The 23,939-nt window shown below is 55.8% G+C and overlaps 1 protein-coding gene and 1 pseudogene across 2 annotated transcripts in view; both read left to right on the top strand.

Annotated features, from left to right (window-relative positions):
* The first annotated feature begins 11,340 nt into the window (after nucleotides 1–11,340).
* LTBP3 (latent transforming growth factor beta binding protein 3) overlaps nucleotides 11,341–23,939 on the top strand; it is a 21,159-nt gene continuing 8,560 nt past the window's right edge. For both annotated transcript variants that reach the window (XM_031653686.1, XM_031653685.1), the window contains exons 1-15: nucleotides 11,341–12,084; nucleotides 15,310–15,639; nucleotides 15,786–15,988; nucleotides 16,164–16,269; nucleotides 16,439–16,531; nucleotides 16,713–16,835; nucleotides 17,287–17,445; nucleotides 17,536–17,721; nucleotides 18,115–18,131; nucleotides 18,205–18,277; nucleotides 18,455–18,553; nucleotides 22,639–22,764; nucleotides 22,870–23,001; nucleotides 23,125–23,253; nucleotides 23,797–23,919. In XM_031653686.1, coding sequence (XP_031509546.1) covers nucleotides 11,769–12,084; nucleotides 15,310–15,639; nucleotides 15,786–15,988; nucleotides 16,164–16,269; nucleotides 16,439–16,531; nucleotides 16,713–16,835; nucleotides 17,287–17,445; nucleotides 17,536–17,721; nucleotides 18,115–18,131; nucleotides 18,205–18,277; nucleotides 18,455–18,553; nucleotides 22,639–22,764; nucleotides 22,870–23,001; nucleotides 23,125–23,253; nucleotides 23,797–23,919 — 2,215 coding nt within the window. In that variant the 5' untranslated portion in view covers nucleotides 11,341–11,768. The remainder of the gene's footprint in view (nucleotides 12,085–15,309; nucleotides 15,640–15,785; nucleotides 15,989–16,163; nucleotides 16,270–16,438; nucleotides 16,532–16,712; nucleotides 16,836–17,286; nucleotides 17,446–17,535; nucleotides 17,722–18,114; nucleotides 18,132–18,204; nucleotides 18,278–18,454; nucleotides 18,554–22,638; nucleotides 22,765–22,869; nucleotides 23,002–23,124; nucleotides 23,254–23,796; nucleotides 23,920–23,939) is intronic.
* On the top strand, nucleotides 18,781–18,823 carry LOC116269871 (annotated as a pseudogene).

Here is a 23,939-nt window from a genome sequence, read left to right as displayed (position 1 = left end):
CCCTGTGCCCCTTTCGCATCTCCATCTACCAGTCAGGCTCTTGGGCAGCAGCGTACCTGACTTAGGGCCTGTACCCCAAGTCGTTTCTATCAGGCACTAGAGCCACCGTTTTTTGTGTGTTTGTTTTGTTTGTATTTTTTGTAGCAATTGGGTTTCGCTGGTCTCCAAGTCCTGGACTCAACTGATCCTCCCACCTCAGCCTCCCAAAGTGCTGGGATTACAGTGAAGTGCACCCAGCCTTAGGCTGACTAGAGGAACTATCTCTATACCATCTCTTGGACGCACAGACCCCCGGGTTATTACTGTCTCCAGCTCCCAGCCCTACCCTGAATTCCTCAGTGCGCCGACTATGTCACCATTATGGCCGATATCCACTCAACTGTCTATTCTGCCTCGCACCTACGAAGACCCTTATATGAGTCCTCTCACTTAATCTCTCCAATTTACTCCTCATGATAACCTTATATGGGGTATTATCCCCATATAAGCAGGAAACTGAATAATTCTTTTAAAATACAGTGTCATTCTTGTACTAAAAACCATCTGGTGGCTGGGAATGGTGGCTCACGCCTGTAACCCCAGCACTTTGGAGGCCGAGGCAGGCAGATCACTTGAGTTCAGGAGTTCGAGACCAGCCTGGCCAACATAGTGAAACCCCATCTCTACTAAAAATACAAAAATTAGCCAGGTGTGGTGGCGGGCGCCTGTAATCCCAGCTACTCGGGAGGCTGAGGCAGGAGAATTGCTTGAACCGGGAGGCAGAAGTGAGCCGAGAGCACACGACTACACTCCAGCCTGGGCAACAGAGTGAGACTCTGTTTCAAAAAAAAAAAACAAAAAAAATCTGGCATCTCCCCATCATACTTAGACAAAATCCAAAGTCCTTGTTATGGTCTCCAGGGTCCTACAAATCTGGCCTTGGCCCCCCACATCCAGACAACACGTACAGAGATGCACACCCATCTCCCATCCTCCCTGCATCCCTCTTCTCTCACTGCTCAAGAAGATTCTTGCCACTTTTCTCCTCTCAGGGCCCCTCACCATCTTAAGTTCCACTGTAGGGTAGACAGGACACAGAACTGGAATGAGGCAGGACTGGGTTTGATCCTGGATCCGCTATTTACTATATCACCTGGAGTAATTTACTTTATCACTCTGGACTTCAATTTCTCATCTGTAAAACAGGGACAGTAGACCAGGTACGGTGGCTCAGGCCTATAATCCCAGCACTCTGGGAGGACATGTAAGAGGATTGCTTGAGACCAGCCTTGACAGCATAGTAAGACCCCATCTCTAAAAAATATACATATATATTTTACTTAGCGGGTGCAGTGGCATGCACTTGTAGTCCCAGCTACTCAGGAGGCTGAGTGGGAGGATTGCTCCCAGCCCAGGAGATCCAGGCTGCAGTGAGCCATGATCTGGCTTCTGCACTGCAACTTGGGTAATAGAGCAAGACCCTGACTCAAAACAAAAATGGGGCCACTTATGCCTGTTTGGTGCTTGTTTGTTTTTTGAGATGGAGTCTCGCTCTGTCACCCAACCTGGAGTGAAGTGGTGTGATCTTGGCTCACTGCCACCTCTACCTTCCAGGTTTAAGCGATTTCTTGTGCCTCACCCACCTGAGTGGGATTACAGGCATGCACCACCACACCTGGCTACTTTTTTTTTTTCTTTCTTTCTTTTTAAAATGGAGTCTCACTCTGTCATCCAGGCTGGAGTGCAGTGGTGCAATCTCGACTCACTGCAAGCTCCACCTCCTGGGTTCACAACATTCTCCTGCCTCAGCCTCCCGAGTAGCTGGGACTACAGTCGCCTGCCACCATGCCTGGCTAATTTTTTGTATTTTTAGTAGAGACAAGGTTTCACTGTGTTAGCCAGAATGGTCTCGATCTCCTGACCTTGTGATCCACCTGCCTTGGCCTCCCAAAGTGCTGGGATTACAGGTGTGAGCCACCACACCTGGCTGTCCAGCTAATTTTTTTTTGCATTTTTAGTAGAGACAGGGTTTTACCATGTTAGCCAGGATGGTCTCGATCTCCTGACCTCGTGAGCTGCCCATCTTGGCCTCCCAAAGTGTTGGGATTACAGGCGTGAGCCACTGTGCCCGGCGAATTTTTTAATTTAGTAGCAGTAGCCATAGCAGTAGCAGAGACGGGGTTTCACCATGTTGGCCAGACTGATCTCAAGCTCCCGACTTCAGGTGATCTGCCCACCTCAGCCTCCCAAAGTGGTAGGATTACAGGCATGAGCCACTGCGCCCAGCTTCAAAGATGTTTATCCAGGGAACAGCCATGGAAGATGGAGTTGGTGTCTCCCTCCAGAGCAAAGGACAGCCATGCTTACTGGCTTTGAGTTTCCTAAGCTTAGGGTCCTCTCCCACAATGCAGTTCACTCTGTATGTCCGCACTAACCTGAGCCCATCAGCATCACCCCCATGGGACTTAGGGTTAAAAGGAACTGACGGAAATATGCTGGTGCTCATGCTGTTTGCTGCACAGTGATAAAGTCCTTTGTCTCTGACCCAGGACTCTCTTGTATTTTGCTAGCATCCTTGAACCTGATGGGCTACCTTGGCAGCTTGCAAATTGGATAAGATCTCAGATGCTTCATAGTCCTTGACATAGAAGGTGCTTACAGGTGTTGGTGGTAAAACCTATTTGCAACAGTCACAGTGGACAGGCCAGTGTCTATGGAGCAGTGGGCTTGGACTCTTTCACACCCTTCCCTTGCCAACAGAATGTACCACACCTTCGGCCAGGGATGGTGGCTCACAACTGTAATCCCAGCACTTTGGGAGGTCAAGATGGGCAGATCACTTGAGGTCAGGAGTTTGAGACCAGCCTGGCCAACATGGTGAAACCCCGTCTCTACTAAAAATACAAAAACTAGCTGGGCATGGTGGTGCGAGCCTGTAGTTCCAGCTACTTGTGAGGCTGAGACAGGAGAATCGCTTGAACCAGGAGGCAGAGGTTGCAGTGAGTGGAGATCCTGCCACTGCACTCCAGCCTGGGCAACAGAGCATGCAGTCAGGGGAGGGAAAGGAGGAGCGGGAGGGGACGGGAAGGGGGAAGGGAATCACACCTTCATGTGAGCCAGTCCAAATTGGTCCCTCCTTGTGGCACTGATGACACGGCTGTAGTTAGGCTCTTTTCTGGGTGATAGTGCACACCACGGCAGCTCAGTCACACACAGCTCAATTACCGCTCTCCCTGGGCTGGCTGATTTCGTGGGGATGGTTTACATGGCAACAAGTTGCCTATGCCACATTGCTGTGCCTCTGAAAAACATAACTCACATCATTTGTATATTCACACAGGCACGGAAAGGGGGTCAGCTATTCTTTTTTTTTTTTTTTTTTTTTGGTTTTCACTGCAATGTGAATCACCTTGACATGTCTGTGAAACAGGAAGTGGCTGGATGATACAGCAATAAAAATAATCACACTCAACTTGGTGTGTGTATTTTCTTTGGGCCAGGCACTGTGTATGAAGTATTTCACTTATTCCTTAGGACAACACTGGCAGCTGGGTCTTATTATCATTCCCAATTTGCAAATGAGGAGGCTGAGGCCTGGAGTAGTAAGAGATGTATTCACAGTCACCCAGTTGGGAGTGGCAGGTGGCAGCCAGTGTACCTCTTGAGCCTGAGCTCTTACCAGTAGATTTCTCCTGTGCTCAAAAAGCAGGGAAGAGTGGCAGGGCAGAAGAGCACCCTATTTATCAAGTGTGAAGATAGTTTCATTTCATTTCCAATCCCAACTCTCGGTGTCCATCGTTTTACTACTCACAGTAAGTGGCACATCAGAGGGGTTTAATAACAGCCACTTTCAGTAAAGTGTCTTTGGAGAGAGATGCATTAGGGCAACATTGCCCCCTCCAGGCCTTCATCACTTCCATCCCTCATCTTCAAAACTGATGAGCGAGGCCGGGCGCAGTGGTTCATGTCTGTAATCCCACACTTTGGGAGGACAAGGCAGGCAGATCACTTGCGGCCAGGAGTTCGAGATCAGCCTGACCAACATGCTGAAACCCCATATCTACTAAAAATACAAAAATTAGCTGGGAGTGGTGGTGGTGGCTGCCTATAATCCTAGCTACTCAGGAGGCCGAGGCACAAGAGTCGCTTGAACCCAGGAAGTGGAGGTTGCAGTGAGCTGAGATTGTGCCATTGCACTCCAGCCTGGCAACAGAGTGAGACTGTCTCAAAAAAAAATAAAACTGATGAGTGTGGCCCCGTTGCCTTCTACCCACCCACCCCCTCCCCAAGAGCCATTTCTTTCTTCCCAAAGACATTCAGAACTCAGAAAGACAACACGTAGAGGCAGCACAGCACCTGATACACAGCCCTCATGGCACAGTAGCTTTCCTCCTCCCCATCAGCAGCCCATCTCTTGCCACCCTGCCCATCTTGGCTTGCAGATGCAGACAATGATGAAAAGGTCTCACATATCCTGAGTGCTTACTGTGTGGCAGGCATCTGCTAAGGGCCTCATAAATATCAGCCCACTGATTCCTTGCTTATTTTTATTTTTATTTTTGAGACAGAGTCTCGTTCTATCGCCCAGGCTAGAGTGCAGTGGCACAATCTTGGCTCACTGCAACCTCTACCTCCTCAGTAGCTGGGATTACAGGCGTGTACCACCACATCCGGCTAATTTTTGTATTATTGGCAGATGGAGTTTCACCATGTTGGCCAGGCTGGTCTCGAACTCCTGACCTCAAGTGATCCACTCGCCTTGGCCTCCCAAAGTGCTGGGATTACAGATGTGAGCCACCACGCCCCGACTTCCCTGTTAATCTGTTAATTTTTTTTTTTTTTGAGAAGGCGTCTTGCTGTGTCACCAGGCTGGAGTGCAGTGGCGCAATCTTGGCTCACTGCAACCTCTGCCTCCCAGGTTCAAGAGATTCTCCTGCCTCAGCCTCCTGAGGACTAAGGCGCGCGCCACCACGTACGGCTAATTTTTGCATTTTTAATGTTGGTCAGGATGGTCTCAATCTCCTGACCTCGTGATCCATCCGCCTCGGCCTCCCAAAGTGCTAGGATTACAGGCATGAGCCGCTGTGCCCGGCCAATTTTTTTTATTTTTTTACTTTTATTTTTTGAGACAGAGCCCCACTCTATCACCCAGGCTGGAGTGCAGTGGCGCCATCTCGGCTCACTGCAGCCTCTGTCTCCTGGGTTCAAGCGATTCTCATGCCTCAGCCTCCCAAGTAGCTGGAATACAGGCATGCGCCACCACACCTGGCTAACTTTTTGTATTTTTAGCAGAGACAGGGTTTCACCATGTTGGCCAGGCCGGTCTGGAACTCCTGGCCTCAAGGAATCTGCTCGCCTCTGTCTCCCAAGTGCTGGGATTACAGGCATGAGCCACTGAGACTGGCCTCATTCCCTGTTTAAAAATGAGGAAAGCCGGCCGGGCGCGGTGGCTCAAGCCTGTAATCCCAGCACTTTGGGAGGCCGAGGCCGTGAGATCCGCGAGGTCAGGAGGTCGAGACCATCCACCAGCTAACATGGTGAAGCTCCGTCTAAAAATACAAAAACTTAGCGAGAAGCGATGTAGCTAGTCCCAGCTACCGGAGAAAGAGCGAGGCAGGAAAAATAGCGTGAACTTTCCAGGAGAGCTTACCCAGTGAGCAGAGATCCGACCCTGCACTCCAGCGCTAAGCGGCTAAGCGAGACTCCGTCTCAAAAAAATGAGGAAAGAAACCAGCGGTGGCGGTGGCTCAAGCCTGGCAATCCCAGCACCGGGAGAACGGCAGTGGATCAGTCGGAAAGCCGAACCATCACAACTATACCGGTGAAACCCGTCTCTACTAAAAATACAAAACTGGCGGGGCGGTGGTCTTGTAGTCAGCTACTTGGGAGGAGGCTGAGGCGGGAGGCAAACAGGGCCGAGGCTACAGTGAGAGCTGAGATCCGGCCATTCACTCCAGCCTGGGCGGCAGAAGCGAGACTCCTTCTCAAAAATAGGAAAGCCAGGTGCAGGGGTCGTAATGCCTGTAATCTCAGCTACTCAGAAGGCTGAATGGGGAGGATTACTTGAGGCCAAGAGTTTGACTCTATATTGACTGGGCAATATAGAGAGACTGTCTCTAAAAAAAAAAAAGGAGAGTAGAGATTAGAGGACTGGTATAGAAGTTGAAGGATTTTCCCAGTTCACTTAGCTGATGCATGACACAGCCAGTATGATCTCATGCTAGAAAACAACCACTGCGATGCTGCCTCCTGAGACAGAACTTTCATCATGCAGCTGCTGTCACCCTGTCCAGCCAATCCCTTAGCACGGCATCAGGAGCCCTGAGTTCAGGTTCTGGCTCTGCTAATGGCTGGTTGTGTAACCTCAGTCAAGTCCCATTTCTTCTCTGGGCTTCAAAAACCCAAGAACCTCAAGAACATTTGAGCAGCCTGAACATTCCCTGGGCCTGGGTCCCATGGCTCCTCCTTGTCCCATTCCAGCAAAGCCCCTCGTTGCCCTCAGGGTCCTACCCACCTATCTTCAGGACATTTGTGAACAAATGTCAGGTCTCCTGATGCCTTCGGGACACCTCCCATTCCTCTCCCCAGGGTCATTGTATATATAGGTTCTGGATCAGGCAGGCTTCAGTTCAATCACCAGATGACCTGAGTCTAGGTGCTTTTTGTTTGCTTTCTTGTTTTTGTTTTTTGACACAGAGTCTCGCTCTGTCGCCCAGGCTGGAGTTCAGTGGTGCTATTTCTGCTCACTGTTAGCCCCGCCTCCTGGGTTCAAGCCATTCTCTAGCCTCAGCCTCCCGAGTAGCTGGGACTACAGGTGCCCACCACCATGCCCGGCTACTTTTTTTGTTTTTTTGTTTTTTTTTTTTTAGTAGTAGAGACGGAGTTTCACCGTATTAGCCAGGATGGTCTCGATCTCCTGATCTCGTGATCCGCCTGCCTTAGCCTCCCAAAGTGCTAGGATTACAGGCAGGAGCCACCGCACCCGGCCTAGTCTAGTTGTTTCATCTTCAGAGCCTTGGTTTCCCCTTTGCAGGGTCGCTGGGAGGAGGATGTGGCCCCACAGTGTAGAGTGCATGGTAGATGGCAGGCACTCTCGTGGCCTCTCTGTGTAGTCAATCAACAAACTTCAGCACCCTCTCTGTGCCAAGCCTTGTTCTGAGATCTGGAGACAAGGTTGTCCCTCCCTCAGAGGGTGGCAAGATGAACAATAAGCAAGTCAACAAATCCACAAAGAAGAATGCTTCAGATTTTGGGGAGTACGGGAAAAACACAGGTATGGTGGCATGATGCTGTAGTCCCAGCTAATTGGGGATGCTGAGGCATGAGAATTGCTTGAACCCGGGAGATGGAGGCTGCAGAGTGGAGTCGAGATCGTACCACTGCACTCCAGCAGAGCAAGAGCTTGTCTCCAAAAAAAATAAAAAAAAATAAAAAAAAACAAAAAACAAAAAACCCTAACATTAGTGAAGCTTGGTTGTGCACCTATAGTTCCACCTGCTGAGGTGGGGGTGGGAGGGAGTGGGTTTAGGTGGGAGGATCCCTTGAGTCTGGGATGTTGAGGCTGCAGTGAGCCAAGATCATGCCGCTGCACTCCAGCCCTGGCATGGAGTGAGACCCTGTCTCAAAAAAAAAAAAAAAAAAAAAGGTGTGCTGGCAGATTCTAGGCAAATGAGGTGCCACATGTGGTGATGAGGTTAGAAAAGATGTTCAGGCCAAAGAGACCATGTGTGTTGGGCTTTGTCAGCTTGCCCTGCAGACCCCGTCTGCATTCCGGACCTCCCTGCTGTGCCAGGAAGCTAAGCTCCACCTGCTGCACCCCCAGGCCCCTCAGTCCATAGGCTTTCTTCTGGGTTCAGCCCACAGGAGGCCCAGCTGGAGACCCGTGACCAGGAGATTAGGATGATATTTTTTTCCCCAGCACCCTCCCTGCAGGCTGCAGGAGGCCAGGGGCCACTGCTTTGCTTCAGGCCATACCTCTCAGGCAGCCCTCCCTGGTTATGCCAATGGAGCATTGTGCACTGGAGTGATGTCCCTCTGTTGCTAGCCCCAGTGGTTTCAGCTATTTCCTGCAGAGGCCCTGAGAGCTGAAGGAATTTGGTTGGGTATCATTTGAGTTGGGCATCATTACTGGGCTGGACACTTTCATTGCTCCTTCTCACTGAGTCCCCTCGTCAGCCCCTGAAGAAAGGCTGTCATCCCCTCATCCTACTGGCAGCAGCTTTAGACACGAGGGCCACACCCTCCTCCTGGCTCTTCCCCACCACACTCCTGGTTTTCCTCTCTGCTCCCTCCAGCTGCTCTTTCTGGTCTTTTGCCTGACTCCGCCTCCTCTCCCTGACCTGGGAATGGTGACCTCCCTGGGGCACCCTGGGCCCTCTTCTCTCCATAGTAAGCCCACCCTTTCCCACTGTCGTAGACACCCCTGTATAACCCCAGGCCTCTGTCTCCAGGTCAGATGTCCTGTCTGAGCTGCAGACTCCCTGTTTTGGGCGCCTCCACTTGGATGACTCACAAGCATCTCAAATTCAGCAGGGCCAGAACAGAGCTGTGGACCCTGCCCCGTGTTTCCAGCTTCTCTGCCTCCCCTCTTCTTTGCCCATCCAGGGATCAGACCAGGATTCTGGGGACCATTCGTGCCACCTGCCTCTCCAGCAGCCCCACTTCACACAGTCTTTACATCTCCCCTCCCAAATACATCTCTCCTGGGGCCAAGTGAGATCTCTCTCCTGGGATGAAGGCAGGGTGCTCGTTCTTGCCCTGACACAGTCCCACTGCAGTGAAAATAAAAGCAAATTCCTGGCCAGGCGCGGTGGCTCCAGCCCAGCACTTTGGGAGGCCGAGGCAGGCGGATCCGCAGGAGTGGGAGATGGAGACCATCCTAGCTAACTGCAGTGAAACCCCGTCTCTACTAAAAAATGCAAAAACTAGCCCGGGGCCGGTAGCGGTGGCTCAAGCCGTAATCCCAACTGCTGGGAGGCGAGGCAGGCAGGATCCGCGAGTCAGAGAGGTCGAAGACCATCTGGCTAACACAGTGGCTCTCTACTAAAATACAAAAGCTTAGCAGGCTGAGGTGTGGCCTGTAGTCCAGCTACCGAGGAGGCTGAGGCAGAATAAGCGTGAACCGGGGCCGGAGCTTGCAGTGAGCTGAGATCCGGCCACTGCCCTCAGCAAGGTGACAGAGCAAGACTCCGTCTCAAAAAGCAGCAGGCCGAGGTGGCGAGCCTGTAGTCCCAGCTGCACTAGGGAGGCTGAGGCAGGAGAATGGAGTGAACCGGGGCCCGGAGCTGCAGTGAGCTGAGATCCATTGCTGCACTCAGCCTAGCATTTGACAGGCGAGACTCGTCTCAAAAAAAAAAAAAAAAAAAAAAAGCAAATTCCTCTCACCACAGCTGGCCCCTCCCACCACCACTACCACCTTCAGCTCTCCCTCTCCACCACCTCCTGTTGTTCACTGGCCTTTTCTCAGTTCTCTGAATAGGCTCCCCCTGCAGCCTTCCCTGAGGTCAGATGCCCACAGGTGTGACTCACTCCTACTCATCTTCCAGCTTCCAGTGGAAGAGTCCCTTTGTCTTCCAGGTCCCAGCCCTCTCCTGTCCTGCTTCTCTGCTCTTCTCTGTCACGGTACCAGCCTCTGTTGTAGCCACAGTGCTGTGTGAATTGATTTGGCACATATCCAGTTCCCCTAGTACAGCAGCTCCAGGAGGGCAGGACTGGTTCTAGGGCAGGACTGGTTCTATTTGTGGCCAAGAGCTTAGGACGTGGTGGAGTCTCAGTTTGTTGAGTGAATTTTTTACATTTATTTTTTAATTTTTTATTACCAGTAGTTGAACATAGATGTTGAATGAACAGATCCCCATCTCACAAGCAACGAAACTGAGGCTTAGAGACAGTAAGAATCCAACCCTGGACTGTTTGGCTGTGCTGTGCTCCACGGTGAGCCACAGCCAGCTCTAGGCAGGGTCGGGACAGATTCAGATGAGTGTTAGGAAAAAATGAGTATTCAGTGCTTAGCTCTGTGCCTGGCAGGTGGTCAGCACCTAGCATTATTCCCTGCCTCAGTGTGGACCAGGGCCCCAAGAAGCAGGGGCTTGCCCCTCACACCCCCTCCTGGATTCCGGCAGCAGGGATCCCTGGGGACCTGTGATTTCCCCTCCCAGCCCTGCACCACCAGACTGGACTTACTAAGGGTCCTCCTGAAGCTACCCACATCAACTTATGCTCACAGCAAAAACAGAGTTCCTTGGACAGGTGTGTCTGAAAGTGAGTCCCTGAACCTCCTCTCCCCAATTAGACTGCTGCCCCCTGCTGCCCTGGGTGCTGTCCGGGAGAGGGTCCGGTGCCGCCCTGACTTGGCATTGGCAGCGCTCTTCCTGGATGTGCCCTAGCTGTCCCCGCCTCCTGCTGAGTTCTGTGAGTCAGAGACTGAACCCTGGGGTCTCCTGGCAGGCCCCACAGTAAGGCCTGGGCCCCCAGACGTTGCAGCCTTTCCTTCCAGACCAGTGGACAAGCCTGGTCTGGAACTATGCTCCTCTCCAGCCGTGGCCAAACTTAAGACCCCCACCCCCAGCCGCTGCCAGCCTCTGCCCTGGGGCTCTGCTGTGCGCCTCTCCAGCCCCTGGGCCCTCGAACAGCGCCCCCCTCCTCGCGGCTGTTAGCCTGGGAAGGGGGCCAGGCCCTGAGCTCAGACCTTGGCGATTCCAGAGTGTCTGAGGCCCAGAGCCAGCCCCGCCAGCACAGCCAGACGAAGGGAAAGGGGGGAGGTGGCAGGGTGGGCACCAGGAAGCCATTCAGAGGGGCTGGCAGGGAAGCTGGGTTCTAGCTTTGTTCTTTCTGCTCCTCTTCTGGACCCCACAGACTTCTTCCTGGGACCTCCGTGAGCCCTGGCCAAAGGCTGTCCCCACCCTTGAGCCCTTTCCTCAGAGGGGATTGGATCAGTACTAATAAGAAGTGACTTTGGGGCCCTGAGACCCCGACGTTTGCAAGGGAGGCTGGGAAAGAGCTGGAAGGCCTGGGCTCCGGCCCCACCCGGCCTCCATCGTCAGTGTGACCCGGCAGGGCCACCTCTCTCCCTCAGCCACGGTATCTCGCCCTACACAGGCCTCCCCGCCCCGCCCGGAGGAATCCGCTGCCGGCCCGACAGTCCCAGGTGAGGGCCCTCTGGAAAGGGCCCAGCGCGGCCGCGGGTTCCGGCGGGGGCGGGCATCTGGGGTGGGGACGGTCCCCGCCCCGCCCCCCAGCCTCCGCCCGCCTGCACACCCTCGCTTCTCCAGGAGGCAGCGACGACGCTTTAAACAACAAAAAAAAAAAACTGTGTCCCTGGCCCGGGGCCAGCGTCCCAGCCCCCCTCGCCGCCGCCGCGCAGCTCTCCAGCCAGGGAAAACAACTGCTCACTTCTCCCTGCGCCCTCCCCGCGCGCTCCCTGCCTCCCGGCGGCCGCGGGAGAGGAGCCCGGCCAGGGGGAGGCGCGGAGCGGGCCGGCCGCCCGGCCTTCCTCTCCCTCGCTCCTCCTCTCCACCTCAACTTGCTCCGGCCTCCTCGCTCCTGCCTGAGTTCGGGGCCTGGGCTAGGCTTCGTCCCGGGGCTAGGAAGTTTCTGCGCTCCCCGCGGTCCAGTCTCCATCTCCGCGCCTCCCGCCGGGCCCCCGCGGTCCCCTCCTGCCCGCTTCCTCCGCTGCCCTCCCTCGCTGCCCCCTACCCTCTCCCGGGGCTCCCGGCCCTCTAACTCCTTCGGGCGCGGGCCCCTCGCCCCGCCCGGGTGCGCCCCCCCTCCCCCGGGTCCTGCGGCCCCGGATGCCCGGGCCCCGAGGGGCTCCTGGCGGCCTGGCCCCTGAGATGCGCGGGGCGGGGGCGGCGGGGCTGCTGGCGCTGCTGCTGCTGCTGGGCCTGGGCGGCAGGGTCGAGGGGGGGCCGGCCGGCGAGCGGGGCGCAGGCGGGGGCGGGGCGCTGGCCCGCGAGCGCTTCAAGGTGGTCTTTGCGCCGGTGATCTGCAAGCGGACCTGTCTCAAGGGCCAGTGTCGGGACAGTTGTCAGCAGGGCTCCAACATGACGCTCATCGGAGAGAACGGCCACAGCACAGACACGCTCACGGGCTCCGGCTTCCGCGTGGGTGAGGGCCGGGGGCACGACTGGGGGCAGGGGAAGAACAGGCACCAGGCTCGATGGGAGAGCTAGTGGGGTCTTGGCCTTAAGAGACTGGGAGCTGAGGGTTTAAAGGGCAGAGATCCGGGCACCTGGGGGCCCAGGGGCCTCAGAGAACTTGGGAGGCTGGAACTCTGGGGGCCAGAGTTGGAGGGCTGCATGGAGGCCTGGACTTTGAAGCTTCGCATTAGGTTTGGGGCCTAAGGGGTGGGGAAATGCAGAGGTCCTGGATGACACTGGCTTCCCAGAAGGTGCTGAGTTCTGAACAGGAGCACACAGGGTTTTTGAGGAATGTGAGCCGGGGACTGGAAGCCTCAGAGAAGGGATAAATATTCCCCCAAGAAGCAGACTTGCTGGAAGAAACAAGAAAAGTCTTTACAAAATGTCTAAAGTAGGGCCTGCCAGAGTAGACACCTGCATTCCTTGGGAGGAGGAGCTAAGGTCAGGGCTGGGGATGGGAGCTGGTTACTGGCAAAGTCTGAGAAGGCAGGGTGTTGGGGCCTAAAAGTAGAGTGCAGGCCTGAAGGTAGGGACTAGTTTGGGGTTCTCAGCCTTTCCTTTTCCAATGCCTCCCCATAAGCTCCTGACATCCTGCCTTGGAGGCCCTCAGGGTCCCCCTCATCCTCCCCCAAGCCCCTACAACCTCCCCAGTTCAGTTTGGAGCCCACCCCTTCCCTGGCATCTCTCTTCAAAGGGTCAGGCCTGGGGCTCAGTCATCCTCCTGCTAGGCCCTGTGGGCCAGGCTCAGGGAGGTGTCCCAGCAGTAATTACCCTCCTGGACAGGGTAATTAGGCCAGGCCCATGATGGCACCAGCAAAACAGCCCCTCTTACACATTCCTATATTCACTCGCCCACTCACAGAGCTAAGGAACCCCACTCGTGGCTCACATTTGTCATGAGATGGGGTGTGCACGCATGTGTCTGTGCGCATATTGCCTGTGTCTGGAGTCATGCCATGGGCATGGCGTGGCACTCTGTGAAGTACCCATCTTTGTGTCGTCTTGGGTTGTATCTCTAGTCACTGTTAGAGAGTGTGTGGGAGTGTTTTTGTTTTTGTGTTTTTAAGATGGAGTTTTGCTCTTGTTGCCCAGGCTAGAGTGCAATGGTGCAATCTTGGCTCACTGCAACCTCCACCTCCCGAGTTCAAGTGATTCTCCTGCCTCAGCCTCCCAAGTAGCTGGGATTACAGGCATGCACCACCACGCCCGGCCAATTTTTTGTATTTAGTAGAGATGGAGTTTCACCATGTTGGTCAGCCTGGTCTCAAACTCCTGTTCTCAAGTGATCTACCTGTCTCGGCCTCTCAAAGTGCTGGGATTACAGGCGTGAGCCACTGCGCCCGGCCAAGTGTATGGGGATGTTTATGTGAACCTGTGTTAGTGTCAGGATGAGTCTGTGTGTGTGATGAGGACTGTGGGTGTGAGTGTATGTGTGTCCATCTCCCAGGCTCCCTGGCCATCCTGCCCAGGCTGCTGTCTCCATCTGTGCTGCCCACATCCCCCAGGCTCGGTGCCCAGGCCACAGTGGGCGGGTGTCATTGGGAGGTCACTCTCACCGCTATGAGTGACTCACTGGGAGACAGGAAAAAGAGAATCCTACCTCCCCCAGCCCAGACACACCCCTCTGCTCTGTGAGGTCTGGCCCCAGGAGGCCAGGCAGGATGGGCTGGGCTGGGATGTGCTTAGCCTGACCCTGAGGGCCATGGATGTGGCCTGTCCCTGTGAGGCCCTTCTGGCATCCAGGAGAACAGTACCCCCGCCCTCCTGCCCTCCTGCCCTGGGAAGTGAGGGCAGCCATGGGGTGGGCAGGAGAGGGGCTGGGGTTTTGGGATGAGTCAGAGTCCCAAGGCTGGTAGTAGCATGGGTCGAAGGTGAGTACGGGACAGAAACAGACAAAGGTCCCATCCTCTCCCTCCCTTAGTCACTCCTTCATTCATTCCCCCAAATCCCCTGTGGGACCCAGAGCTGAGGCCAGCCTGGCCCTGCCTTCCAGAGTACCCTCTATAAGGAGGCAGACAGACAAGCAGGTGCCAGGCAGTGCTGGCCAGTGGGCGGTAAGGCAGGAGAGGGAGCTCAGGTGGGCGGGATAGGAGGAAAGGCTCCCTCCTGGTGGAGACACTGAGCTGGGAAGGATGAAATCTGCATATGTAGAGCGGGGGACATGGGGCCCTGTTGTGGAGGGAAGGGCAAGAATGAGGCCAGGAGGCAGGAGGCAGGCACATTTGCAAGAGGGAGATGGGTCCTGGGGTGTGCGGTGCACAGGGAAGGAGCAGAGGGGGATGGGCTGAAAAGGTTCTGGGCCATGGAGTGAGCTTCTGCCTGAGGCAAGTTTCTTTGGGACACTGAGACTGTGGACCAGCAGGAGAGGCTGGAAGCCAAGGAGGGGTCTGGGTGGCCAGGCCTGAGCCAGGGCAGGAGCAGTGACCCTAGGGAAGAGGGGAGGCAGGTTCATGGGACATTAGAGGCTGTAACTGGGCAGGGGAGAGCAGGAGGGATGGAGCCATGGGGGCTCAGCTGTGGATGCCTGGTGGCCAGGTGAAGAGGAGGTGGGGAGGCAGGATACTGACTTCTGACAGTATGTCCTGGACAGTGGTGCCCGAGAGAGCCCTGGAAAGTTTGGGGGCTGTGTCTGTGTCTTGAGATGTGGACATCTTTGCCAGTGATGAGGTGGGGGCCCCAGGATGGTGAAGAGGGAGAGGGTGGAGAGCAGGCAGAGAGGGCTGAGGCCTAAAGAAGGGAAGGGTTTAGGGGAGAAGAGGAGGAGGTGCCAGGGACAGAGCCAATACCTTTGGAAGGCCCAAGGGGAAAGCCAGATCACCATAATTGTTTGCCACCACTTATTAAGCACCCTTTGTGTACCAGGCCCAAGGGTAAGCATTTGTACAGCCCTTACCTCATCTAACCCACACATCTCTACAGATGAGGACGCTGGGGCACAGGGAGGAGATGTGAGTTGCTCAGGGTCGCACAGCTGGCACATGGCTTAGGGAGGATTCAAGTCCTTGACTTGAGACTCCAGAACCCAACATGGGTGTAAGGATGTAGGGGGAGCTAGAGAGGGCAGCTTCCCTGTGTAGGATGTATCTCAAAACCTGACTTCCCAAGAGGACAGAGCCAGTGGGTGGCAAGGAAGTAGGGAGGAGCGGAAAGAGACAGGATGTGGATGAGGGCCTGACCCCCTTCTTCTCCCCAGTGGTGTGCCCTCTCCCCTGCATGAACGGCGGCCAGTGCTCCTCGCGAAACCAGTGCCTGTGTCCCCCAGACTTCACCGGGCGCTTCTGCCAGGTGCCCGCAGGAGGAGCCGGCGGGGGTACCGGTGGCTCAGGTCCTGGCCTGAGCAGGGCGGGGGCCCTGTCCACGGGGGTGCTGCCGCCCCTGGCTCCGGAGGGTGACTCTGTGGCCAGCAAGCACGCCATCTACGCCGTCCAGGTGATCGCCGACCCTCCTGGGCCCGGGGAGGGGCCCCCTGCCCAGCACGCAGCCTTCCTGGTGCCCCTAGGCCCGGGACAGATCTCAGCAGAAGGTACCAGGCGACTAGCAAACCCGGGAAGGTCGCCAGTGGGTGGGCACTAGGGTGGCCGGGGCAGGGCAAGGTCGGCCCTGGAGAGCTCAGCGCGGTGACCCGCGGCGTGGTGCGGGCAGCCCTGAGGCCACCGCGCCCGCCCCCAGTGCAGGCCCCGCCCCCCGTGGTGAATGTGCGCGTCCATCACCCGCCCGAGGCCTCGGTCCAAGTGCACCGCATTGAGAGCTCGAACGCCGAGGGTGCGGCCCCCTCCCAGCACCTGCTGCCGCACCCCAAGCCCTCGCATCCCCGGCCGCCCACCCAGAAGCCCCTGGGCCGCTGCTTCCAGGACACTCTGCCCAAGCAGCCCGTGAGTGAATTCGCAGTCTCGATCGGCCTTTCCTTCTCTCAGGGTTGCTCTGCCCCAACTCACCCGGATAGCGGAAAACTGAGGGGCAGGGGAAGAGGAAAAGACCCAACCCCAACAGGCGGCGCGGGGGTGGGGTGCTCTGTGACCCCACCTCCCCTCCCCCTCCTTCCCCTAGTGTGGCAGCAACCCCCTCCCGGGCCTCACCAAGCAGGAAGACTGCTGCGGTAGCATCGGCACCGCCTGGGGCCAGAGCAAGTGCCACAAGTGCCCCCAGCTGCAGTGTGAGTGCTTGGGCTCAGAGGGGCGTTCCCCATCTGGTAGCCCCTCCCCACCCACCCCACCCATCCCTGCAGTGGGAGTCCCCAGGTCACCAGATTCCTCTCTACATCTGCTGTGCGCCTCCCCAGTTCCCTTCTCACCCTCCCATGCCAAGCTATCGTCTCTCTGCAGACACAGGAGTGCAGAAGCCAGGGCCTGTACGTGGGGAAGTGGGCGCTGACTGCCCCCAGGGCTACAAGAGGCTCAATAGCACCCACTGCCAGGGTATGGCCAGCTAGGAGATTCTGTGGGCTGGAGGGGCAGGCCAACCATTACTGGGGGTGGGGAGGGTCCCAAGGTGGGTGGGAGAGGAGGCGGGGCTGGGGCAAGACCCTGAGTTTCTCGGAGCAGCCTGCTGTCACCCCATGGCCCCAGACCAGAGGGGCCAAACTTCCACTTACCACAGACATCAACGAGTGTGCAATGCCGGGCGTGTGTCGCCATGGTGACTGCCTCAACAACCCTGGCTCCTATCGCTGTGTCTGCCCACCTGGCCATAGTTTAGGCCCCTCCCGTACACAGTGCATTGGTGAGACTGGGGCTCAGATTCCTGGGAGGTCACAAGGCATGGCTGGGAGCAAGGATCAGAGCTCACAAGAGATCAGAGTGGGGTTAAGGGTTGACTGCAGGAGGAACAAAGGCCAGAGCCAATAGGATCAGGGGTCAGTGGGGTCTGGGGTCACGTGAGATCTGCCATTAGCAGTCACATGGGGTCAGGGATTACACAGAGCCAGGGTCATGCAGATCATAGGCTTGGTGAGTAGGAGTGGTGAAGTCCAGGATAGCTAGAATCGGGAGTCAGTGGGGTCAGTGGTCACATAAGTTTCAGGGGTCACATGAGTTCAGGGTCATATGGGGTCAGAGACCACATGGGGATCAAGGGTTGTCTGGGCTGGAGAGGCAAGGTCTGCAGCAGCTGGGCAGAGGGACGTGGGCAATGTGCAGGCTCAGAAGCCCATGCCCCCCACTGCCCCCTGCAGCAGACAAACCGGAGGAGAAGAGCCTGTGTTTCCGCCTGGTGAGCCCTGAGCACCAGTGCCAGCATCCACTGACCACTCGCCTCACCCGCCAGCTCTGCTGCTGCAGTGTCGGCAAGGCCTGGGGCGCGCGGTGTCAGCGCTGCCCGGCAGATGGCACCGGTGAGTCAGGATTACGCAGGGCTAGGGGTTCATAGGTCCGTGCACCTGTCCAGGGAATGCTCACTTTTGTGTCTGCTGTCTTGACTGCAGCTGCTTTCAAGGAGATTTGCCCAGCTGGGAAGGGATACCACATTCTCACCTCCCACCAGACGCTCACCATTCAGGGCGAAAGCGACTTTTCCCTTTTCCTGCACCCTGACGGGCCACCCAAGCCCCAGCAGCTTCCGGAGAGCCCTAGCCAGGCTCCACCACCTGAGGACACAGAGGAGGAGAGAGGTCTAGCCTGACACCTTCTGATCCCTGACCCATGCCAAGCCCCTAGGCCTGACCCCTTGACCCCTGATCCACAGATCTGACCTCACAGTCTAACCCCCAATTCCTTATCCCTCACCCATCCACTGACCTCCCACATGACCCTCTGACTCTGACCCAGAGATTTGACCTCCTAAGCCTTCTACAGCCTGATCTGTAACCCAAGGCCCATCAACCTGATTATGTGACTATTATGCAAACACACCCGAACCACAGAATCTAACCCCTGACCCTTGACCTGGAGACATGATTGTTGAATTCCCAGAGACCCTAACTACAAATACTCAGCTGCTGATCCCAGATCTGACTCCCTTCTCCCACCCCAACACTTCATGGCCCCATCTTCTTCCCTTTTAGGGGTGACCACGGACTCAGTGAGTATGAGAACCCAGATGGGAGGGGCGGGCAGGCGAGGGACAGGAGGGCTCATGCTGCTGTCACCCGCAGCCAGTGAGTGAGGAGCGGTCAGTGCAGCAGAGCCACCCAACTGCCACCACGTCTCCTGCCCGGCCCTACCCGGGTGAGCTGGGCTCTATAGGGATGAGTCCTCAAGGGCTAAATCACTGGGTGGGCGGGGAGTTCGCAGTTTAAGTACTCAGGGACAATCAAGCTGGGGTGGGGCGCCGGGCCAAGACTGAAGTGGAAAGGGAGGCTTCTGTCACTGTCGTCTCTGACCAGAGTGCACTGCCGCCCGCAGAGCTGATCTCCCGTCCCTCGCCCCCGACTATGCGCTGGTTCCTGCCGGACTTGCCTCCTTCCCGCAGCGCCGTCGAGATCGCTCCCACTCAGGTCACAGGTAAGGCCCGCCCAGCAAAGCCACGCCCTGCATGGGCCACGCCCCCAGTTTGGTTTTCTCTCCTCCTCTCCCGCCCCCAGGCATTCCTTAGCGCTAACAGGCTAGCGTTTATCCGGGGCTGAGCACTGGGGTAGCCGGAGCACCAGAGATCCCACTGCCCTAACCGATCCAGGTAGCATGGTGGTGAGCCCATTCTGACGGAGTTCATTCATTCAACAAATACTTATTAGTGTTACAGGTCTTTTAGAATTTGTCTAGCAGGTTTCCCTGTTTGTTTGTTTTTGTTGTTGTTATTTTATTTTTTTTTTTAGACGAAGCCTCCCTCTGTCGCCAGGTGGGAGTGCAGTGGCGCACCGGCTCACTGCAACCCCTGCCTCCTGGTTCAAGGTTGCATTCTCCTGCTCCCAGTTCCGGTATTGATTACAGGTACGCGCCTCACCACGCTCCAGCTAATTTTTTTGTATTTTAGTAAAAGACGGTTTCACCATGTTGGCCAGGGATGGTCTCTGGATCTCTTTGACCTTGTGATCCGCTTCCGGGCCTCGCTCCTCCCAGTGCTGGATTACAGGCGGAACCACCGCGGCTCGCCCAGCCCGTGAACTATCTTTCAAACTCTGCCTCAGAAAGCCTTCTCTCTCACTACACCCTACTTATTATCACAACCCTCAGAATTCCTCTTCCTTCTACTCTTATGATTTATTTCTTTTTCTTTTTTTTTTTTTTTTTTTTGAGACGGAGTCTCTCAGCTTCAGTTTTCACCCAGGTTGGAGTGCAGTGGCCGATCTGGCTCTCACTGCAGCTCCTCGCCTCTCGGTTCCCGCCATTCTGCCTCAGCCTCCCCGGAGTAGCTAGGGATCATTGCATGCCACCTCACTCGCTAGTTTTTGTATTTTTTTAGTAGAGAGACGGGTTTCTCACTGTTAGCTAGGATGGTCTCATCTCCCTGACCTCGCGGGATCCGGCCTGCCTCGCCCTCCCAAAAGCTGGGATGGAGCAGGCGCGGAGCCACCGCCCGCCTCTTTTTCTTTTTGAGACGGAGTCTCGTACTCTGTCACCAGGGTGGGAGTGCAAGTGGCCGTATCTCGCCTCACTGCAAGCTCCTCCTGCCTCTCCTAGGTTCTCGCCATTCTCCTGCCTCTGGCCTCCTGAGTAGCTATAGGGACTACAGGCACCCGCCACCTCGGGCCGGCTAATTTTTTTTTGTATTTAGTAGAGACAGGGGTATCACTGTATGTTAGCCAGGATAGTCTCACCTCTGGATCTTTTGTGGATCCCCGGGCTTCAAGTTCTCGGCCTCCAAAGTGCTGATTTTCCTCAGGCATGAGCCACCAAGTCTCGCTCTGATTTATTTTATTTATTTATTTATTTATTTATTTATTTATTTATTTATTTATTTTTTGAGACAGAGTCTCTGTGGCCCAGGGCTGGAGTGCAGTGGCCAGATCTCAGCTCACTGCAAGCTCCTCGGCCCCGGTTCACATTTTCCTTAGTCTCAGCCTCCAGTAGCTGGGACTATGCATGCCACCTCGCCTCGCTAGTTTTTGTATTTTTAGTAGAGACGGGTTTCACCTGTCAGCCAGGATGGTCTCGGTCTCCTGACCTGATCCTACTTGTCTCGTCTCCCAAAGTGCTGGGATTACAGGTTTGAGCCACCAGCTCTCCGCCTCTGATTTATTTCCTTTTTAATAGCATTTATAAGACATAAGAGATTCTGTTTATTGATTGACTTGTTGCCTGTCTAAGGCCAAAGACAGGAAATTTTGTCTCGTTTTTGTTCATGGTATCCCTCAGCACGCCAATAGTGCCTGGCACATAGTAGGGAAAATAAGAACCATTTGTTCTTTTTCTTTTGTTTGTTTATTTGTTTTGAGACAGGGTCTCACCCTGTCACCTAGGCTGGAGTCCAGTGGCACGATCATGGTTTCACACTGCAGCCCTTGACCTCCTCTAGTCTCAAGTGATCCTCCAGTTTGTCTTCCTTAAAGTGCCAGGGATTAGCAGGTGTATGTACTCAATTTCATGGTTGGTTTTTCTTTTGCCTGGGGAGTTTCCTGAAAACTGGGAAACCGTGGCAGGGTGCAGTGGGTCATGGCCGCATCCCAGCACTTTGGGAGGCTGAGTGGCTGGATCACAAGGTCAAGAGATCGCTAATCTCTATCCTGGCCAACATGGTGAAACCTCAACTCTACTAAAAATACAAAAAAAAATTAGTGGGTATGACATGCACGCCTGTAGTCCCCAGCTACTCAGGGAGAATCACTGAACCCAGGAGATGGAGGGGTTGCAGTGAGCTGGGATCGCGCCACTGCACCGCCTGGATGGCGAGCTGGTGACTCCATCTCAAAAAAAAAAAGAAAAGAAAAAGAAAGAGGCCAGGCACAGTGCCAACGCCTGCAATCCCAGCACTTCTGGGAGGCCGAGGGCGGCAGATCACTTAGGTCAGGGAGATCACACCATCCTGGCTAACATGGTGAAACCCCTACTAAAAAATACAAAAAATTAGCTCGGGCGCGGTGGTGGTCACCTGTAGTCCCAGCCACTCATGAGGCTGAGGCAGGAGAATGGCATGAACCTCGGGCATGGAGCTGGCAGTGAGCTGGAGATCCCGCCACCGCACCCCAGCCTGACAGAGCCGCAGGACTGGCCTCAAAAAGAGAGAGAGAGAGAGAGAGAAAGAAGGAAGGGAGGGAGGGAGGGAAGGAGGGAGGAAGGGAAAGAAAGAAAGGTTAGAAGTGCCAGAGAAGTGAGGAAGAGAGGGGCATTCAGCTTGGGAAAAGGATATCACAAGGGAAATGAAGTTCGGGCAAAGGCATGGAAGCATGAAACACTGGTGGAGGAGGGAGAACCCACACACAGGCCAGTGTCTCTGAACCAGGGGAAGTCCAGTGCATGGAGCCTTGTCAGGAGGCTTGAGTTTGATGCCAGAGGCTGTGGGCGGTGTCTGCAGGATTTTGAGCATCATAATTGCTGGCTCAGACTGAGCAGTCCCTTTGTGCCAGGTACTGTCCGAAGAGTTTTACATTCTACATACCATTTAACTTTCTCATACTCTGTGAAGTGAGCATTGTTAGCCTCATTTTCCAGATGAGAAAACTGAGCCTCAGAGAGGTTCAGTAACCTGCCCCAGGTCACACAACTGAGCCGCGTTCAAGCCCATGCCTGTGTAGGCTTCAAAACCACAAGGGAACTGCCAATCCAACTGAAACCCTGATCCTCCATGAGCTCCTGGGGTGAGGGCTCAGGTGGGAGATGGCTGTTCTTGGGGGAACTGGGAATGTGGACAAGGCCCCTCAAAGGAGGGGCTGTTAAGGAAGCCTAAGGAGAGGTACTCCAGGCAAAGAGAGCTGCCTGCAAAGCCCACTGGCCAGGTGGGTTTGGGGCGCAGCAGAGTTCACTGTCATGGCCCAGGCTGCATGGCAGGGGTGAGGGGGGAAGGGGGTGTGGGAAATGAAACTGGTGAGCAGTGAGGATCCAAAGGAGGGAGATGTTGGAGGCAGGGAGTCCTGGGCTTGGTGACAAAGAGAGTGAGGGAGGGTTCCTGGATCTGAGCGCCTGTGCACAACTCTGGCACTAGTTAGGATTCCCAGGAAACCAGCTACTGCCAGTCCTGGGAGGGGGCAATCAACCCTTCTGGAATAGGGGCGTCTGGTCCCTGGGGCAAGGGCTTTTGGAGTCACTGGGCTAGAGGATAGTGGTGTGACTGAGGCTATAGAGTTTGAGGTGTTGAGGTGAGTGGGGAGAAAGGGGTTTTAGTCCCTTGGGTGGGAGTACTGGGACTGCTGAGGGGCCCTGAGGGGATGTGGCTTGGTTTGAGGTGACTGGGGTCAGGGTCTTGGAGTGAACTAGGAATGGAAGTATGGCGGCCTGGGTGTGGGGTAATAAGGAAGTCAGAGTCCTGGTATGGAGCTTTTTGGGGTCTTGATATTGGGGTTATCTAACATAGAGAAATAGGACATCCTGGAGTTGGAGTATGGGCATACAGGAACCTGAGGTCATGGTGTGACTAGGGTGTTAAGGTCTGCCCTGGGGATTTGACATAAGGTGAGCGCTCCCTGCTCCGCCCCCTGACCTGGCCATGCCCGCAGAGACTGATGAGTGCCGACTGAACCAGAACATCTGTGGCCATGGAGAGTGTGTCCCGGGCCCCCCAGACTACTCCTGCCACTGCAACCCGGGCTACCGGTCACATCCGCAGCACCGCTACTGCGTGGGTGAGGGCGGGGCAGGCGGCGGGCGTGCAGGTGGGTAGCGGAGGGCGGGTGACCCTAGATAGTGACGCTTCCTTTGACTTTTCTCGGCCTACCGGTTCTTCTCAGATGTGAACGAGTGCGAGGCAGAGCCCTGTGGCCCGGGCAGGGGCATCTGCATGAATACCGGCGGTTCCTACAATTGCCACTGCAACCGCGGCTACCGCCTGCATGTGGGCGCCGGGGGGCGCTCGTGCGTGGGTGAGCGCCGCCAGGGCGGGGGCGGCCTTGGGTGGGACAGGCTCTCCTCCAGACCGCCGTGTAATCCCCACCCCACGGCCGCCGCCTCCAACACCCGCTTCGTGGCCCCTTCCTCCCGCACAGACCTGAACGAATGCGCCAAGCCCCACCTGTGCGGCGACGGCGGCTTCTGCATCAACTTTCCCGGTCACTACAAGTGCAACTGCTACCCCGGCTACCGGCTCAAAGCCTCCCGGCCTCCTGTGTGCGAAGGTGAGGGGAACCCATTCAGATCAAAGAAGGGGCTCCTTAGCTGTCTCCCCACCTGGGGTGGGCCTGGGGGGCCTGCATTATTATTATTATTATTATTATTTTTTTTTTTTTTTGAGACGGAGTCTGTCTCTGTCGCCCAGGCTGGAGTGCAGTGGTAAGATCTTGGCTCACTGCAACCTCCGCCTCCCGGGTTCAAGCGATTCTCCTGCCTCAGCCTCCCGAGTATCTGGGATTACAGACATCTACCACCACGCCTGGCTAATTTTTGTATTTTTAGTAGAGACGGGGTTTCACCTTGTTGGCAACGCTGGTCTCGGAACTCCTGACCTCAGGTGATCCACCCGCCTCGGCCTCCCAAAGTGCTGGGATTTACAGGCGTGAGCCACCGCACCCAGCCTGTATGCTCAGCTCTGGGCCTTTCAGAGGTTGCGGTTCCGGGAGCCTCGTAGATTTGTGTAGGGGGAAGGCCCTGCTGTGGACGCTGGGAGTCGGGCCACCCACGTTGTCCGCAGATGGGTTCTCTTCCTTCTCCCTCCCGTGCAGATATCGACGAGTGCCGGGACCCGAGCTCCTGCCCGGATGGCAAATGCGAGAACAAGCCCGGGAGCTTCAAGTGCATAGCCTGTCAACCTGGCTACCGCAGTCAGGGGGGCGGGGCCTGTCGCGGTGAGGGCGGGGCCTGGATG

The sequence above is a fragment of the Papio anubis genome, chromosome 12, assembly GCF_008728515.1.
Source record: "Papio anubis isolate 15944 chromosome 12, Panubis1.0, whole genome shotgun sequence".
Classification (NCBI taxonomy): domain Eukaryota; kingdom Metazoa; phylum Chordata; class Mammalia; order Primates; family Cercopithecidae; genus Papio; species Papio anubis.
The sequence above is the reverse complement of the archived record's forward strand: the minus strand, read 5'-3'. Positions and strand labels throughout refer to the sequence as shown.